At 39.6% G+C, this 18,306-nt stretch overlaps 1 protein-coding gene and 1 long non-coding RNA gene across 4 annotated transcripts in view; both read right to left on the reverse strand.

Annotated features, from left to right (window-relative positions):
• Positions 1-2,233: 2,233 nt before the first annotated feature.
• LOC129349627 (uncharacterized) lies at positions 2,234-5,315 on the reverse strand. Its single transcript, XR_008602690.1, has 3 exons — positions 5,254-5,315; positions 3,393-4,360; positions 2,234-2,418 (listed from the first exon to the last, which is right to left on the reverse strand). It is a non-coding gene; the product is annotated as an uncharacterized LOC129349627 (long non-coding RNA).
• Positions 5,316-8,853: 3,538 nt separating this feature from the next.
• The window catches only part of macf1b (microtubule actin crosslinking factor 1b), a 33,952-nt gene continuing 24,499 nt past the window's right edge, over positions 8,854-18,306 (reverse strand). For all 3 annotated transcript variants that reach the window (XM_035945715.2, XM_035945706.2, XM_035945713.2), the window contains 18 exons: positions 18,148-18,303; positions 17,851-18,057; positions 17,629-17,748; positions 17,355-17,524; positions 17,068-17,227; positions 16,540-16,734; positions 14,948-15,073; positions 14,453-14,596; positions 14,155-14,343; positions 13,955-14,069; positions 13,691-13,857; positions 13,395-13,557; positions 12,999-13,153; positions 12,835-12,909; positions 12,149-12,266; positions 11,247-11,392; positions 10,766-10,886; positions 8,854-10,622 (listed from right to left, as the gene is read on the reverse strand). In XM_035945715.2, coding sequence (XP_035801608.2) covers positions 10,597-10,622; positions 10,766-10,886; positions 11,247-11,392; positions 12,149-12,266; positions 12,835-12,909; positions 12,999-13,153; positions 13,395-13,557; positions 13,691-13,857; positions 13,955-14,069; positions 14,155-14,343; positions 14,453-14,596; positions 14,948-15,073; positions 16,540-16,734; positions 17,068-17,227; positions 17,355-17,524; positions 17,629-17,748; positions 17,851-18,057; positions 18,148-18,303 — 2,553 coding nt within the window. In that variant the 3' untranslated portion in view covers positions 8,854-10,596. The remainder of the gene's footprint in view (positions 10,623-10,765; positions 10,887-11,246; positions 11,393-12,148; positions 12,267-12,834; positions 12,910-12,998; positions 13,154-13,394; positions 13,558-13,690; positions 13,858-13,954; positions 14,070-14,154; positions 14,344-14,452; positions 14,597-14,947; positions 15,074-16,539; positions 16,735-17,067; positions 17,228-17,354; positions 17,525-17,628; positions 17,749-17,850; positions 18,058-18,147; positions 18,304-18,306) is intronic.

The following is an 18,306-nucleotide window of genomic DNA, read 5'->3' on the forward strand; positions in this document are numbered from 1 at the left end:
ACAAATAAAGGAGCTCTTGGTTTTTCCCGGCGTTAGTCAAAAGCTGCTGTTTCAACACAGACACATTCACATGCATCCACAAACCTCTCAGCACTCAAACACCCACAGACAGGAGGCCGGCTGGGCCGAGGCTCGGCGGCGTCCTCAGACCCACGAGTCGGGGAGTCGCTGAACTTGTTGGTCCGGTTTGAAGGCCTCCATGTGGTCCAGTAGAAGTCCATGTAGTCGGTGTTGGCTTTGAACTGCAGCGACTGGCTGCCATCAGGTGGACCGGCTCGTCCTCGTAGGGCTCCTCCTGTAGCCTTGAGGGAACCACAGGAACATTCAGTAGCTGTTGGAGTTCTTCCTGTCAGGCTCATGGTAGAACGGCTCTGAAGAATCTTGTACTTGTCTTATCTGGAACAATCTAACAGCCTAAACTGTTAACAGCAGTGTAAAGAAGCAAACACTCAGGTATAGATTAGGACTCAAACTAGATTTATTTTAGAAAACAAATCAGCTTAGAGGCATTTCTTCACACGTGGCTGAATAGGAGACCGTCCAATCAGATTTGAGGTCTTCACTCTGTAGGTTGGTTGTTTGGTGAGACTCTTGGACCTCCATCAGCTGACGTGGACATTTGATGGTCTTCCTCTCTAGTGCCAGATGATTCATCCATGAATTCAGCAGCTACAGACTGAAATGAAGCTCATGCTGCCGTGATTGAATTCCTGTTCCAGATCAAATGTTCAGAGCTCACCTTGAATGCAGCCGTCTGCTGTCTGATAGTTTTTCTCATTGTAGTCTTCAATAAAGTCTTTTTCCTCATGTCAGGATGTGGTGAGACTCTTTCTCAGTCTCTGCAGACGTCCCTCATTGTGCATCTCCAGAGAAGAAACAGAAAAACTGGTCACTGCTTCAGCATCAAACACTCTCCAGCATTGAGAGTGTTTTAGGAATTCATTCATTGTGTTGTGAACTTTGAAGGAGCAGAAACTTTACAGCTGCCAAAGATATGAGCTCCAATTCTGGATGTTTAGGAAATGAAGTTCATCAAATGAACACTTGATTATTGCTGATAACTTATTAAATTACTGAAGAAATCCAACATAAAAACCTGTAAACTCTCAGGCAGCTTTTGTTAAAGTTTGTCTATAATTCTATCATCATGTTCTGGAACCAGGACTCTGCAGAAGTTCCTTCAATCAGATACTTGTGTGTTTCTATTTAAGGCCTCAGGTTTGAACGTACAGCAGAGGATTAGAAAGGAGTGATTTTAATGTTTAAATCAGTCCAGTAAATGTTTGGCATGAAAATTATTAAAATTTTGATTTAGATAGATTTGTGTCAAATAATATTGTAGAGTCTCACTTAAATATATCCAAATGAGTTCAGTCTATTTACATTTTAAAGAATATTTGATTTCTTAATCTCAATACTGTACAGTCTGACCCTAAATATTATAATGGTGTAAATTTAAATAATAAATAATATTGTAGTGCAGAGTCAAACTTTAATGAGCTAAACTTACATAATAAATATCACTGCACAATCTTAACCTGAACATTTATATTATTGAGGTAAATTTACATAAATCTTGATATTCTAGAGTCTTAACTGGAACATTTCTAACATTAATCTTTTTGTATTGTGCTGATAAACAACAATAACCCGACTTTCAGATGATATTTATTGTCTGTGATTGTGAGACTAAATTCCTCCACATTCTGGAACTTTGGAACCTGCAGCAGCTGTAGGAATAAATAAAAACTGAATCTGTTCATGTCCACATTATGCACATTTATTTATTCTTAATATCTCAGACTGAATGGTAGCTGGCAGTAAAAACAAACTCATCTGATCATTCTGATCAATACTTCATGATCAATATCAGGACAGATGTTACAACTCCAGCTGTTGCATTAGACTGCAGTTATTCAGAGAAATTAAAACATCACATTCCTCATAAAGACTAGATGGGACTTTTATTAAATAAAGTGTTGGTGAATAAACAGTGTAAAAAGTGTGAAGCAGCTCCATTAAATCAGGAGATGTGAGACTTCCACAGCATGGATCACCATCTGCTGTGTTGATTCATAGCTGAATGTCAGAATGAACTGAGCTAGAAAAGCTGCTTTGAGCTGCAACATTACGGTCTGACAATCCACCACCATCACAGCTTTCATCTGGAAGGAATTACTTCTAAGTTCTAATTCAACTTTCAGTTGGAGCACATTGCATTCACAAAGAAAAACAGCGATACCTTCATAGCAACATTTAATAAACCGAAAGTTTACCTGTTGGCACATTGGTGGAGTTTGTTACTGAGCATCTGAACCTTAAATCCAGTGAGACGACCATCTTCAGTCCAGGCCAGTCAGAGAACTTCAAGACCTTCCATCAGCTGGACCAGATGTGGCATCATCTCCCTCTGAACATCTGGATGACAGGAGAAAAGACAGAAATCAAACACAGATCACAGAAATACAATTTATTCACTTTCATCATTTTATAAAAGTAGCATGAACTTTATTAAAACTTGACAACATCAGTAATGAAAATAAATGTTTTTATCTCGTGTTGAAGCTAAATTTAAAGTCAATTTTAATGACAGTTTATCCTGAGAGGAGTGAGAATGGAGCTTTTCTTTCCTTTTTACAATATTCCCTCAAAATATTCTGTTTAATATTGGCTTTAGAAGCATTTTTCTTTATTTATTTTTAGATACCTCAGACTGATGCACTTTGCTGGTTTGCAAATAATTTCATGTACAATGACAATAAAGATCTTCTATTATAACATATTTTGCTAAAACAAGAACTGAAACCTTCTCAACCATCTCTCAGGCTGCAAAATTCCAACTGCGACCAAGAATTATCTGATGTAGTTATTATTATAATCTTTACTGAACCAGCCCTGGAATTAATAAAAATCTGTATATGGATATGATTTTCTCTGATGGAACCACTATGGAAGCTGTAGTAATTATTAACTATCCTTTGAAGGGAAAGATTAGGTCTTCTTCAGGTGGATAAAAAAAATGCTCTCCCTTAAAAAACAAAAAAACTGCATACAATAAAGTAAATCTCTTCTGCACTGCACACATACTACACTTTTGTATAACTCTGGATGTCAGAGTAAAGGCAGACAGATCCACCGATCAGCCACAACATTCTGACCACTGACAGCTGAAGAGAACAACATCCATCATCTTGTTCTAATGCAACGTTCTGCTGGGAAACCTTGACGTTCATGTGGATGTTTGACATGTACCACCACCTAAACACTGCAGGACAAACAACCCACTCGTCTCCATGGCAACAGCAGTCCTTGATGCCAGCTGCCACCCTCAGCAGGACAAATTAAACTGCTCAGGAGTGGTCTGAGGAACACGACAGAGCTAAGCTGTTCACCTGGGTTCCACACTCCCCACATCCAGATCTGATTGAGCATCTGTGGGATGGTCCAGGATCAGCCTGGTCTAGGTAGGACCCACCCTGCAACCCACAGGATCCACAGAATCCACAGGACATCCCCAGAGGTTCTGATGAACCACTGGATCAGAGGAGTTTTAGCTGCATAAAGGGACCAACACAGTATTAGTCAGGTGGTCAGAATGTTATACTGTTATATTGTCATGCTGATTATATGATCAGTAAATGTTACCATCAATTATAACGTCCACATTGATCAGGAAAAAAACAAACTATCAGTTCATTCAGAAACTGTGGGGTTAAACCTAAAAACACAGACCTCAACAGCAGTTTGTTTCAAAGCAGAACACCAGCTGGTTTTCACTAAAGCAGCTTTCAAAGCAACAATTAAATGACAGTTTTGTTCTCATTAAGTTCAGTCAGCCAAAATAATGTACACACATCAGGAAAAGAAAAACTTTTATAAATATTTCATTTGTATAAGTACTTCTATACATATAGATACCTCTTTCTAAGTTTGATCAAATCACGATAACTCTGTGTCTTGTTGTACGATGTTTTCCCAACAGATGGCGCTACCCTCATGAATGGAGCATCAACAAGTGACGTCTACAACACAACAGAAATGTCTGGAAGCCAGTGGCCACCACTTTGAGCACCTCTTGTAATTGTAGAGGCCAAAGATAACTTTTATTAATCTCGTGATGTCTGAATAAATTTGGTATTGAAATATTTATGCAAGTTTTTCTTTTCCTGATGTGTGTAAACATTATTTTGGCTGACTCTGTATAATGGGTTTCTGACAGGTCACCAGGCAACATCTTTTTATAATAATGACAAACATACCTGCATTCTACAGGAGTGATTTTCCTCATGTGCAGGTAAAGATGTGTGAGGAGCTTAGAGATGACAGGAGCAGGAGTCATCCTCACTAATTCAGCTTCCACCTAGAAACAGAAAGACCACAAACAAACACACTGATATACTCTCAAACGTTCAACCTCACAGCCTCAAAATATCTGTTTAGGAAGTGTTGTGTTTCTAAATTCTGCTGAAAGCATTGACAGACATTCTCTTACAAGGTTGTGTAAAAAGCAGCCTGTCCTCTGAGCTACTGAGAAATTTCCTGAACAAAGTTTCTACATGTAAATCAGCTCAAAAAAAACCTCAGTCTGAGATAACAGGTATCGCAAATTATAAAGAACTTTCTTTGTTAACTCAGACTTTCTGCTTCAACCTCACATAAAAAGGGGAGTTTAACTCGTCAGGTGACTGAAAATGAACGGTTTGTGCAGTTCTAGAGCCAAAAGTAGGATGTTTCAACTCATGTTTTACTACAAATACATACAGTAATAAATAAATACAATGGCTGGTTGTTAGTTTATTCACTATTAATGTCATTTTATATACTGGATTGAACTTGAGCAGTGGAAGAGAGAAGGAATTTAATTAAATTATGGAGATTCAGAGGTAATGTTGCGCAATGTTAAGTTAAGCGTGGTTTAATTCAAAGCAGCTGAATGTTAAACTTCAGTGCAGCTCAACGGGTTTCAGTTAACCTTAAAGTAAAATAACTTTTTTAAAAGCTAAAATACACAGCAGAGAAATACAGGTTGAGAAGGTCATTCTAATAATGAGGACAGCTGCAGCAGCAACTTACAAAGGTGTTCAACGGTAAGTTAGCCACCTGTGTTAATTAGCCCGCTAGCTAACTTAGCCGCTTAGCTAGCTAACGCGTCCGGACCAACTGCTCAAACACGACAAAACACAACTCTTCATAAGTCGCTGACTTAACGTACAACAAAACGACGCTACTGGTTATAAGTATATATCTTCTTACCGTGTTTTACTCCAAAAACAAGGTCAACAGCAGCCAGTAGTGACGTTACGAGATGTGCCGAGGCTTCGAAGCGTGTGTCGAGTAATGGAGGGGGCGTGTCCACGAAGCGCGTATCGAGGCTTGCTTCATTTAGGGGAGGAGCCAAAATGTGACGTTCGAAGCCTCGCAAGCCGGTCGTACCGCGTGACTGGTTCAGGAAGTGGTTCGCAGGTTTGACGTGCAATTTAAAATATAAAGGGCAGTGAAACGCAATGGATTCCCCGTTCACATTTGTTGGATTTTTACCTGCTGTATCTTTGCATTCAATCGGTTTGAGACTCTTTTTTTTTTTATAGAACCAGCCAGAAAGAGAAGATTCTCCCCTGTCTGGGAACACTTTGACATGATTTCTCCTAATAAAGTAGGCACATAACAAGTGAAGTGTAATATGAATAACTGTGACAACACCACATACCGCATGTTCTAATTTCTTCTTTTTCTGGTATTTTAAAAGGTGAAGTGTCTGTTGTGTTCCAAGGAGCTAAAGAAATATTGTCCAAAAAAAGAAGCCGCCTGAATCCCAGCACTGTGGAAAAATCGATATTTTTGAATAAAAACAAATAAAATGTTGTCCCTACTTTTGTTTTACAGGTTGTCACTGGTACCAGACGCACAGTCACAAAACAAGTAGCAAAAGCACAATAAATTTTATTTATTTAGCCCTTATTACAATTAAAAGTATCTAAGCACTTTACAGAAAGCCAGAATCTGACATCAATCAAGCAGTCAAGCTACAAATCTCTCCCCAATTTGTTTCCATTTCCCCCTCTGTCCCTGCTATCAGGAAAAACAGACACTATATTAAGTGTATTACTTGTTTATTGGCATTATCACTTTAGCACAATTCAAAGCTTCACATAGCAAAGCTAGTGTGTCACTATAGGTCTCTGCCTGTTTTACTTTTATTTGTCCAGTTGATGGCGCAGTAGAGCAAATGAAGCACCATGAAGCTTCGTGCCGACCATAGATATACATAGACTAGATACGCTAGCGCGCTGTGTTCTGTATTATCTATGATCTGACCAATCACTGCTCTCTGGCTCTCAGTCAGTCTGACCAATCGCTGCTCTCTGGCTCCGCCCTCTGAGAATCTTGTTGTCGTTTGGCTCCACACTTGCTGATGACCACTTCCGGTCTCAGAAAATGAAAAAACGGACATTTTTTCGTTTCTGTCTCTTACTGATTTTACGTACTTGGACCAGAAGACCATCAAAATACTGTTTCTGATTCAACTCAGTAAAAACGATTTTCTTTTATTTTCAAATGCACTTTTTATGGTCTGACCATGGTTTTGTACATAAAATATGTGTTCATAAGTATCTGGCACACAGAAATTTGATTGCACTATTGTAAATAATTTGTTTTGATGTTGATGTTGTCTGTTTGCAAATTTTGCAGTTTTGTTTATTTTCGTTTTTTTTACAGGTTACAAAATTGACCATATCTCAAAAAGCAAATTATGTACAGACTCCAAATAAATTTCCTATGGTTCCAAAGGATATTGTGCAACTTTTTTACTTTTGCAAATTTGAGGGGTACAGCTATGCAATTTCTGTATTTTGAAATATAAGTGAGAAAAACAAAAAAAAAAATTTCATTTTTTTAAGGTTTATTGCACTTTTGAGCAATTTTTTGTAGTAGTTAAGACATAAGTCAATACATATTAAAATTTGGGATATCAGGGTTATTTTGATGGAAAGCAAATAAAAATACTCCAAAAAATGGCTCTACAGCATGTAAAAATATGTCCTGGCGGACTTGCACAATGGTGGGTCTTAAAGGGTTAAATAAGATACCAAACGTAAGGCAATGCACTCCTGACCTTCAGCCTCATTCTGCAGTTATAGTGACTGCTGCTAGTGACGCATTCTCTCACCTAATTATGTGGATGTTTATTAGTCAGAATGTGTGTTGTGATTGTACTCTATGTTATTGGCAAGAATGGAATTTAATAGTAAATAAGTAATTCATTTGAATGAAACTTTACATCTTCATCTTAGTGGTTATATACATTTTTTCATTGTTTAAAGCTGCTACAGTATATTAATATTTTGAGATAATAATGGATTGATTTGCTACAGATAAGGTGAAAAGGATAATTAAAGGGAGTGATAAATCGACAGAGAATTATTACCTGACTCTGCAGTTGCCTCTGGTGCAAAAAAGATTTTAGTTTCTGTTGGTTTAATGTTTTGATTTTAGGAATTTCAGCTTGTGTTTTGGAACATTCTCACAGCATTGTTTGCAAGGGCAGCAGGAAACTGTATTCAACAGCAAAAAAGCTCTGACATAACCCACTGTACACCACCTGTCTAGCCTACAAGCAGTTAGTAAACATAGAGCATTAAGTAGCTAAAAGGGCCTAACAATTACCTCTGTGGTTGGAGGAGACCAAAATCAAAGCTAAAAAAGTGTGACTGAATTTGTCATGTGGTCAAAAAACACAACCAAAATTTCTTATAAATGCTAATATTTCTCTGTAGCAGCTGCTGGATGAGTAAAAAGGCAAATACTGGTAAATAAGTTTAACATATCAGCGTTACTGAAGCTCTATTCACTATTTTTATTGCTCCTCCAAGGAACGCAGCAGAGTTATATGACAATCGGTGAACGTTTGTCTGTCCATCTGTTATTCCATCTGTGTGCAACGTTGCTCAAAAACAGACTGATTTGGATGAAATTATCAGGGGAGGTCAGAAATGACACAAGGATCACCTCATTAGATTTTGGCAGGAATGCAGCTTATAATCTGGATCCACAGATTTGTTACAGATTTCTGTATCATTGCCAGATAGCGGCATGGCGTCACTGTAACCATGACAACAAGTGAACGCTACGTCAGCTGCCTGCTGACGATCACATGATTGTGATCCTACTATAAACCAACTGCTGTGGACTTATCGGGACTTATCGGTCGGAAATGATACAAGGAATAATTGATTAAGTTGAGGGGGTGTTTGTTTCCGACTTCCATCAATTCCCGCTGCCTGCTACATATTTAGGTCACACATTCAGTATCCGTACATAACGTACACATGCATAACACACGCCTGTGCTCAGCGTAAGGTCATTTTGTTTGTGGGTACATCTATATTAAAAGGCCACATTCTATGTTTCTGTGATTTCTGATCATCAATAACTAATAAACAAATGCTGCTTTTTTACAAAAAAACCAAACAAAAACAAAGCTGAATTTCTGACAATGCCGTATGAGGGAATGAACAGCCTTGTCAGAGTACTGAACTCTGAGTGCTTTTCTTGTGTTTGTAATGTATCAAATAACAGTGTGAGAACAGTGTCACAGTGTTAGGGGTCAGAATTACCTTCCTGAACTTGTAGCTCCTCCCAGCTTTATTAAGCTTTCATGAGTTTAAGCAGTTTTTTTTTTTTGGTTGTCTGACCTGCAACTTTAACCTCTGGACTCTCACAGCATTGTTTTTGGCCTCAGAAGGGGGCTGCTTTCAGGGAAAAAGAAGACTGAGCTGTCATTGAGAAAGCTGCACATTAATATGATCATTTCTCACATGCAGCACAACAACATTATTAATCAATGGAAATAACTGAGGTTTTATTACAAAATGATTTATTTGTTTTTACAAGTGGACGTAAAATTATTAGTGACATTCATCTACACTTTCCCTAAATTAGTCGTCAGAATGAGTGCTGGGTATAGAAACATTTACAGTACAGAAAGATAAGGGTGCATAGCAGTAGAAGTGAAATCTGGCTGTTGTATTTTTACAGTACAGTAAATTATCAACCTTCTCCAAACATTAGGCGAAGACAAAAAGGTACTTCATCATGTAAAAAATGCTTTTGACTCTTAAAAACTCTGACAACTGCATAGACCAAATGCAAGAAGTTACTGTCTTCAACCTCAAATCGACGTACAAAGGGACACCTATAACAAATACAGCAGTAACACTGTTGATAACACATTGTGAAGTACTGACTGGTTTATAATGAAACCACAGAGTAAAAGCCAGGCACAGTGCAACACTGAACAGCCTGTGCAGTAGATAGTAGACCTGCAGTTGCATCTTTGACAAGAGAAATGTATGTCTTGCTGAAAAAATGCATATTGATATGTTCAGAATCATGAGTCATGTTACACGATCAGAAAAAAATCTGTATGAAAGGAAGAAAAATAAAAGATTTACTACCACTCTGTTCAACCACACCGTATCACCTCCACTGCATTTGCATTACCTCAGTTGTAAAAATTCTTCATTTTAATAAAACACAAACAAAAATGATAGTTTGTGTTTTAAAATTACTTCTCTTACTTGTAACAACTGCCAAATTTCCCAGTTAACAGCAAAACAGCATATCTACAGTAGTTGGACACAGAAAAGTGCATCTTTATGAAAAGAATGTGCTAAACGAAACTTTGCTAGGAAGTTCAGTGTTACTAAGAAAACAACACATCTACATGTTCACAGTAATGTTCCATAGAAATACATATATCCAAAGGCAAAACCAGTCCTGAGAAAATAATCTCTACAAATCAACAATGGCCTGTCGTGCTTCAGTGCATTGTTCATCACGCAATCTCCAGTGTTTAAAACATCCTTACAATAAAAAATCAAATACATTACTTGAAAACATGGTGTCAAAAAAAAGGTAAACGACAAAACAATGTGGCCCTGCCAACAATATTATCTTCATGGAGTGAAATAAAAAAAAAAATCACAAAGCTGAAGGACAGCATACTGTACCCTTAACATAGTTCTGGTTTTGGTATATGGGTGTTTTTTTGGACGTTCGATTGGACAGTCAGACAGCACAATACCTTCACATGCAATCTGTAAGTGTATGTCACTCTTAAATCAGTTATGTCACACTACTGACAGAACATCACTGCCAGGTTCTGGTACTGTCTGACTTTATAACCATAAAAGAAGCAAGCTTTGATAAAAGCAAATCTGATATAAGCAAGGCTCTGGCTACCATGCAGTAAGTATCCATGCAGAACTCCCTTTACTCTACATAATCAGATACTAATGTATGAAATTGAAGAGGGGACAAAAAAACTCATTGTGTTCTGTCTGGACTGACCCTTCATTTGTTTACACAGACATTATCTTCACAGATTTCTCAAAGCTACTTCAGCATCCTTCAGCATCACCCCTCGTGGCCTTTTCTGTACATTTCCTTCAGGTTCAGCTGATCAGATGTGATAGATTGCATTGTTTTTCGGCCCCTCTGTCACTTTACTTCTGCTTGTCACTCTGCTCCGGGGCTCCGAGGCTGTGTTTGGGTTGAGCGCTGCAGCATACATATGGTGCTCAGAGGCAGAGGTAATCATGTGGGCAACCTCTCAGCTTCATCTAGAGGGTGCAAAAGAATGGAAAAAAAGGATTGAGGTTAACTCATCATCTCAAGTTACAAAAGCAAATATTGTACCTCTGCAGGATGCAGGATGCATGACAAAGCAGATCTCATGAAAAAATAACTCAAGCGACTGGCTGACCTGATGGAGAGCAGGAGTTGTCCTCCCCTGCTGTGGTAAACTGTAGATCAGAGCCCAAAGCAGCTATGGAACTCCTGGGACGGATACAACGGTCACCTGAGTAACTCCTGCGGAGTAACGCCTAAAACCAGACATGTCACACCAGTAAGAGTCAACTATCTCTATGAAGCTGATAGTAAAGGTGTAGTAAAGTAGCTTTTTGCAGGTTTTTGGGGATGCACTACTATCCTAGAGTCACTACACAGGACAGTACTTCAGATTGTCACAAGCTAAACCACCATGAAGTTAAGACTTTGCAATTAGAACAGTGTGTTGCTTGTAAATTAAAAAGAACAGTAAAATATACCAACTTTCCATTAAAGAATTCATTATATTAAAAAAATGGCAAAAAATCTAACAGTTCACAACACCTTGATTTTAATATGTTACATGTAGCTGTGTATAAATTGATCTTTACAGGGAAAACAAGGTTAAATCTTGCCTTTCGTGTCATGGGGCTGGTGGGGGCGGAGGCACTGCTGTAGAGGCTGAGACTTGAGTTGGACCTGCTGACAGTCAAACCCTTAGAAGTGCTTCCTGCAGGCGACAAGTACTTCTCTTTGATCTTCAGGTTGGTCCGGCCCTTTACTGTTGGTCACACAGCAGGAGAATACCACAGAATACTGTAAAACCTGTCATACAGCCTTACTGCTAACAATGGCCAGCAAACATACAGTATATAGTATTTAGCTGACCTGCTATTTAAAGTAGTGAGCACAAGTCAGCTAAGAAAAAGTCAGCATTTAGATGGAAATGGAATCTGACGAGAGTGGTACTAAAACTTTACCAAAAACAAAACTTGCATTAAGTCGAAATGCTGAAATGTAATTTTACAGAATCATTTACTAATCCATCTCAGAAATATCAGCTAAGAAAGCACAGTCCTGTTTTCAACTTTGCAATAATGCATGTGTTTTAGCTCAATCAGTGCTTTTTGTAGCTTAAGAGCCTGAGGAATTTCCTCAAAAAAATAATTAATCCGTCTTTTTTTTTTTTTTTAAATTGCCAAAGTTGAACTCTATGTAGTATTCTTTAGACAGTGACAAAACAACAACAAAGTAACATCTGGCAGAAGCAACATCTACACTTTAGGACAGCATGGCACAAAAGCACAAACAGAATGTAAAATTCAAGTTGGATGATGTGTTGTATGTAAAATAATGTTCAAAATGTTTATCATCTGCTACAACGACATCAGTAATGTCAGTTGTAATAAATCTAATGGACTTTCATGCAGATTATGTGCAAAGAACTGTCATTCCATGCTATCAAGGCTGAAAATATTACTGTTGAAACTTGCTTCTTTTTTAAAGACAGGTGTTTGCTTGCAGGAATTAGTCTCACCTCTGCAGGGGTCATTCTTGACCAGGAACTCATCGAGAGCAGTCCATCCTCCTCCGACTCGGACCATCAATGTGCTACGCAGGATTCGAACCATCCGCAACTGTTGAGAATCTCCAAACTGCAGCAGACAGACAGTAAAGATAACACAACTTAGATCACTTAGAGCTCACAGCAACACAAGTAAATGCTTTATTATCTTCAGCCTTTTATGTACACTACCATCAAAAGGTTTGGGGTCACCCAGACAATTTCATGTTTTCCATGAAAAGTGAGACTTTTATTCATGTGCTAACAACTGCACAAGTATTTTCTAATCATCAATGAGCCTTTCAACACCATTAGCTAACACAATGCAGCATTAGAACACAGGAGTGATGGTTGCTGGAAATGTTCCTCTGTACCCCTATGGAGATATTCCATTAAAAATCTGCCATTTCCAGCTAGAATATTCATTTACCACATTAACAATGTCTAGACTGGATTTCTGATTCATTTATTGTTATCTTCACTGAAAAAAAGATGCTTTTCTTTCAAAAATAAGGACATTTTTAAGTGACCTCAAACTTTTGAACGGTAGTGTATATTCAAAACAAACTAAAAATATAGACCATTTATTTCATGTGTAATAGTAGATTCATGTATTTAAAAGTGCTTATTAAAAGCTGCTTCACATGAAAATGACTCACTCTGTATCTGTTGGCACTTATTTGCTCCACTTGGAACCTCTTGGGACAGTTGCACTGCGATACCTGTCGACTCACCTAAGGAGGGCAATATAATGTCATAGTGTGAATGTAAACGTCACAGTAAATACACCACGCACCATTTCTTTTGCACAAGCTGCTCGTACCTCTTCATTGATCTGATCTGCATCCAGTGTTTTCCTGTAGGGATCTCTGCTGGGATGGAGGGCGCTCACAAATTCATAGTAGTCAATGAAGCCGTCGCTGTTCAGGTCGAAGATGTTTGCCACAGCGTTCATCTCCAGAGAGTTGGTTGGAAATTCTACAATTTACAGCCAAGGACATTTCAAACTTTAACCTGAAGATGCTGCTTACTTGAAAAAGCAAACTTGGGGAGCAATACTGTCATGAACACCAGCTTTTCAAACATTTACTGATAGAACTGGAATCCTTGTTGGTGATAATGTGAGAATTAATAGCTTCAGCATGCTAGTTACATATAAACCAACATGAGTGATGCATAGATGTCAGTACTAAACTGATTATTGGCAAAAGGTTCTTACTAGAGGCGAGGACATAATCGATGAACTCTTTCTGGCTGATCCGTCCATCCTGGTCCCGGTCGATGCTGCGGAATACGTCCAAGATCCGAGACTTCAAATGACTAATCCACTGTATGTACCGCTTTCGCCAAATGTTGAAGTCGAAGTTTGCAAATTCTTCCATCTGCATAGAAAAACAAAACTTCTGTCAGTTATGATGTTGAATTCAGTTTTGTAGCTCATTTATAATCACCATGCTGCTTTTTTTTCCACTTATTACAGCAACACAACCTGCTGACATGTTTGTTGACAATAACCTCTTTGAGCATTTGCAGATGTTGTTCCAAGCGGTTTTGTCTCGCCGTCGCCAGGAGCCAAAGTTTCTGCCACTGACTGACCAGCTGACTGAGCTGTGGGGTCTGGGGGTCGAGGTGCTCCAGGGGAAGCGGCACAGCGGGCTGCAGCTTCAGAGTGCTCCTCCTCTCTGGATGGACAAACAGTAAAATGGGAGTCAGTGCTGATCTACAAGCAGCCTTTGACTTCTGTGTACGTACTAACAGAATATAAACAACACTGCTTACTCGTTAGCGGCCGTTTCCTGGGGGAAACTTGCTGCTTCGAAATGCTCTTGTGTTTGCAGGTTTTTGTGGCATGTTCAACCTCTGCAAACTTTTTATTCAACTCGTCCATGAAGACCTGCAAAAAGGAGCAGATAACTATGATTACATATAGAAATGACACTGTAATGCTCAAATGTGGCAGACAAAGAGAAAAATCGTACGCTGTGCTGCTCGATAAGTTCTTGGTGTTGCTCCGTGGTGTCAGGCAGGGGCTCTTGGTCTCGGAAGTTGAGGGCTTCCTCTGCTGAGGAGATCCAGTCCAGCAGTCTCTGGACTTCCTCTCTCTCTGCCTCTATTGCTGCCAAGCTGGCCTGGATCTTCTGGCCCTGCTGCTGGGCCCAGGTCTGAACCTGACTCACAGGGAACAGGGAAGAGGAGGAAGTTGGTCACATCTCTCAGTGCTGACACTGGGACATTTCAATTTGTCACTGATTATTATTTTGTCATGAAATCACTCACCTCCTCATAGCGGGTCTTAGTGACACTGATCCAAGATTTGAGGGTGATTATAGAGTCTGGGTGACAGGAGCCCAGGATCTCCTCACCCAGACACTGGATGCTCTCTAAGTCCACTGCCTGAGCCTGCAAGGCACCTAGTGACTCCTAGAGGGGCGAAAAATAATCTATTGAGTGTTTCATTCAGTAAGACAAGCTTTTATCTAAAAATGACTTGAATACACATGCTTTTTAATTCACAACATACACCTACTAGTTATTTTTTCCTATAATATGTGAGATCTGTACAGACAACAATAGAGTTACTTGATAGTTAAACTACTCAGCTTTGGGTTCCAGCATTTCCTTGTTTAACTGTCCTTCGGTCAAATGCTAAATCCTTATCAGCACTAACTTGTTCTGTTGGGGACCCTGACCTCTGACCTCCTTTGAAGAAGGTAAGATGGGGAAAAAAAAAATCTTCCTATGGGGAGCGAAAAGGTATCATGTTATACTGACCTCGTGTTGTTTGCGGAAGGTAAGCAGACCTTCCTCCTCTTCTGGTATGACCCCATATTTAAGTATTCTCTCTGCCTCAGTGAGTCGCTCCATAAAAGTGTGCACAAGCCCATCAAACTTCTCAGCCTAGCAACAAAAAAGACAAAGATACAGATAATTATTGGAGTTACTCCCTTTACATATCATTACAGAGTTTTCCTCAAGGCCACAGCTTCCTGGAACCTGAATTTCAAAGACACTTTTCCCACTGTCATCACTGGATGGTTAGACATTTCATGCTGACAAGAAAAAGAATACTACTTGTCATTTCTTTGTCAAATTTAAAGCCGGGGGGATAAGAAATATTGACTGATTCCATCCATTCATTAGCTACTAATAGCTAGCTACTCTGTCCTATAGATGGTGATGGGGAAGTGGAACCTATCTCAGCTGACCTCGGGCACACTCCATTTCCTGGGCTAACACAAAGAGACAAACAACCACTTATGCCTGTCAGGATTTATTTTTTTAACGGATCTGCTAGCTTAACACTGAAATTGATACCATAAGTAGTATAATACTGATACTAATATCATTTATTGCGTAATTAATGTATGACATACGTATGATCAATGTATGTATGGAGAGCATCAGTCCCAGTCTCTGAAGGACTGAATGCATGAGGGACACAACCAGGGACAGGTCAAGCTGAATAGTTTTCACACACACTCACACACCAAAAAGATAGGGAAATTTGGCTTTGCTTCACAGTATATTCCTGTTTCCTTATAAGGTAACAACTAATTGCACTGAAACTGCTAACTCAAGGCTGTTTAAGGGTGGAAACCATAATAATCCTCCCTATGGGACACCTGCATCCTCCATGAGATACCACCAGCAGCTGCACCACATCACACAGAGCAGGAAGAGGTTTCTAGGAGGGTTCTTTTCACGTGGTGCGTTTCATGGAGACTGGATGGATTGTGTGCCAACAGATATGGACATATCTGTTCACCAACTAAAAGGAGAACTAAGTCTAAACCATGGTTTATCCCCACCTTTAGCCAATCACATTTCAATATTTGAATTATGTGTTTATGTTCTGTAACCAGTCACATTTCACGATAATGCATAAGATGTTCTGTTCATATCAAACTTTATCCTTTTCTGGGAGGCCGTTCCAAACAGAAAGGGTCCTTGTACAAGATTTTTTGAGATGCTGATATTAGAAAATAAACAGCTTCATTGGAGAGAAGCAGGTTTTCTTCTATCTCAAACAACAAACACGCAATCTCACGTCCACATTCATAACTGTTTAGAACCAACAGTCCATCTACAATCATTGCCACTGAACTGCGGGAGGAAACTCAGCACCTCCAGAAAACCCACCCACTCACAGAAATAACATGCAAACTCCACAAACAAAGGCAACCAGCAGGTTTAAACTCAGAATCCTCCTGCTGTGATGTGACAGTGCTAACTCCTGCACCAATGTGCGTCTCAGAAAACTGACCATTTAAAAGCTCATAAAAAATTTAAGTTTCAACCCATGCATCATCACAGCTATTGCACACTTGGGAGAGATGAGGTCCTTCCCTATTTGTGAGCAGTACCTGCTGAAGGGCAGCCTCCAGCCTGTCCTGCTTGCTGACTGACAGCTTGCACACAGCCTCCCAGCGGCCCTCCAGCTCATCCATCTGCTCCTGCAGCCAGTGAGCGTCAGCCGTGCTGCTCCTGGTCAGATCCCTCACAGAGCGCTTCAGGGTCCTAATGCATCCTGCCCGCTTTCCCAACTCCTTCTGGAAGGCCTGAGAGGAAGGAAAATAATCCTTAGAAACTGCAATACAATTTCCCTAAAGGATTACGAAGAAACTGCTACACAGATATGGAATGTCAATGTGTAGCACCTAACTTATTTATAATATTACTGTAAGAAAATGGGACCAATACTGAGATGGATCCATTATGTGAACGAGATCACCAATTATTTCAAGTCATACTAAAATTCTAAACAATTAAGCCTGAATCCTTTTTCTCTATTGTTATTAGAAGCTGCATAAAATCCTGGATTTATTCCAACTTTGTAGTAACTTATTTGCGCGACCTTTAGCAGAGCACATTCATTTGGTTGACAGCTATACCTTGTGCTTGTCTATGAGATTGTTGACTATGTCTTTGTCTCCACCGACAGGAACATCTTCAGCTAGCTGGGGCTCTGCTCGATACAGCCAATCATTCAGCGCCTGCAAAGCATCAGTGAACCTTCCAGAGAACAGCAGCGCTTCCTCCAGCTTATGTTGTCTGACAGAAAAAAAAACACATACAACAGTAGGTATTGTTTTAACTTGACAATAGAGAAATATGAGAGTTTGGCTTGTTAGTTGGTAGAAATTCAGGCGTGTGTGGTCCCATTTGAATAGTTCTGTACCTCTCCATAGACTTGCCGCTGATGGTGTCCCATGTGTCTTTGAGTTCGGCCATTAGGTTCTCCACATGTTGCCTATCATGGCTGGTCTGAGCTCTCTCGTGGAGGCTGCGGCCGCTCTTTAGAGTGGCCTCATACATGGGCCTTTTTGATCTCAGCAGTTTCTGAAACTCCTAATTACAAGAGTGATCAGTAAATAAATGATATATTAACGAACAATAAAGGTACTCATGGCATGTTGCATTTATAGTTGTATTCATTGTAAAGCCAACTGCACCTTCTGTTCTGTCAGTTGTTGCTTAATCTCTTCATGGGACACTGCAATCTCCTTGTGTGTGTCTAATGTCTGTTCCACTTCAGTCATCCAGTCCACTAAGAGGCGCCAAGATTCATTAAACTGAAATATGACAAATAAACATAGATTCAATACAAAGCTTCTCCTGAGTAGCACATCTTCAGAATATCTAAAGTTTATACCGAAGGTGAATTATTCTAGTACCTGTTTAGCATTCTTTTTAACATCCTCCAGCATCCTGCCTCTTTCTGCAGTTCTCTGCTGCAGTTTTTTATATCGATCCTGAACGGTCATGATCAAGTTATGAATGACATCACAGTCTTCCTTCCTGCTCAGCTCTGTTAGTCTGCAGCCTGCGTTCTCCACTGTGGCCTTCTTCTCACCATAAGTGTTCACCTCATTCACCAGTGTCTGCAAGTAAAAGCATTTCATTAGCCATGAACAGATACTAAATGTGGAACTGAAGCAGACATAGCAACAGCAGGTATATGAAAAACTCACTCTGTGATCTTGCAGTTGTGTACAAACTGAGTCTAGAACAAAGCTGGGAGCAGGAAGAAACCCGATAGACTCTTCACACTTGCTCATCTTAGTGAGAATATCCTGGACGCTACTGTGGAACTCCTTGGCCAGACTCAGTCCCTCAGTAAGCTTAGCCTG

This window comes from Amphiprion ocellaris, chromosome 9 (genome assembly GCF_022539595.1).
Source record: "Amphiprion ocellaris isolate individual 3 ecotype Okinawa chromosome 9, ASM2253959v1, whole genome shotgun sequence".
NCBI classification, from domain to species: Eukaryota; Metazoa; Chordata; class Actinopteri; family Pomacentridae; genus Amphiprion; species Amphiprion ocellaris.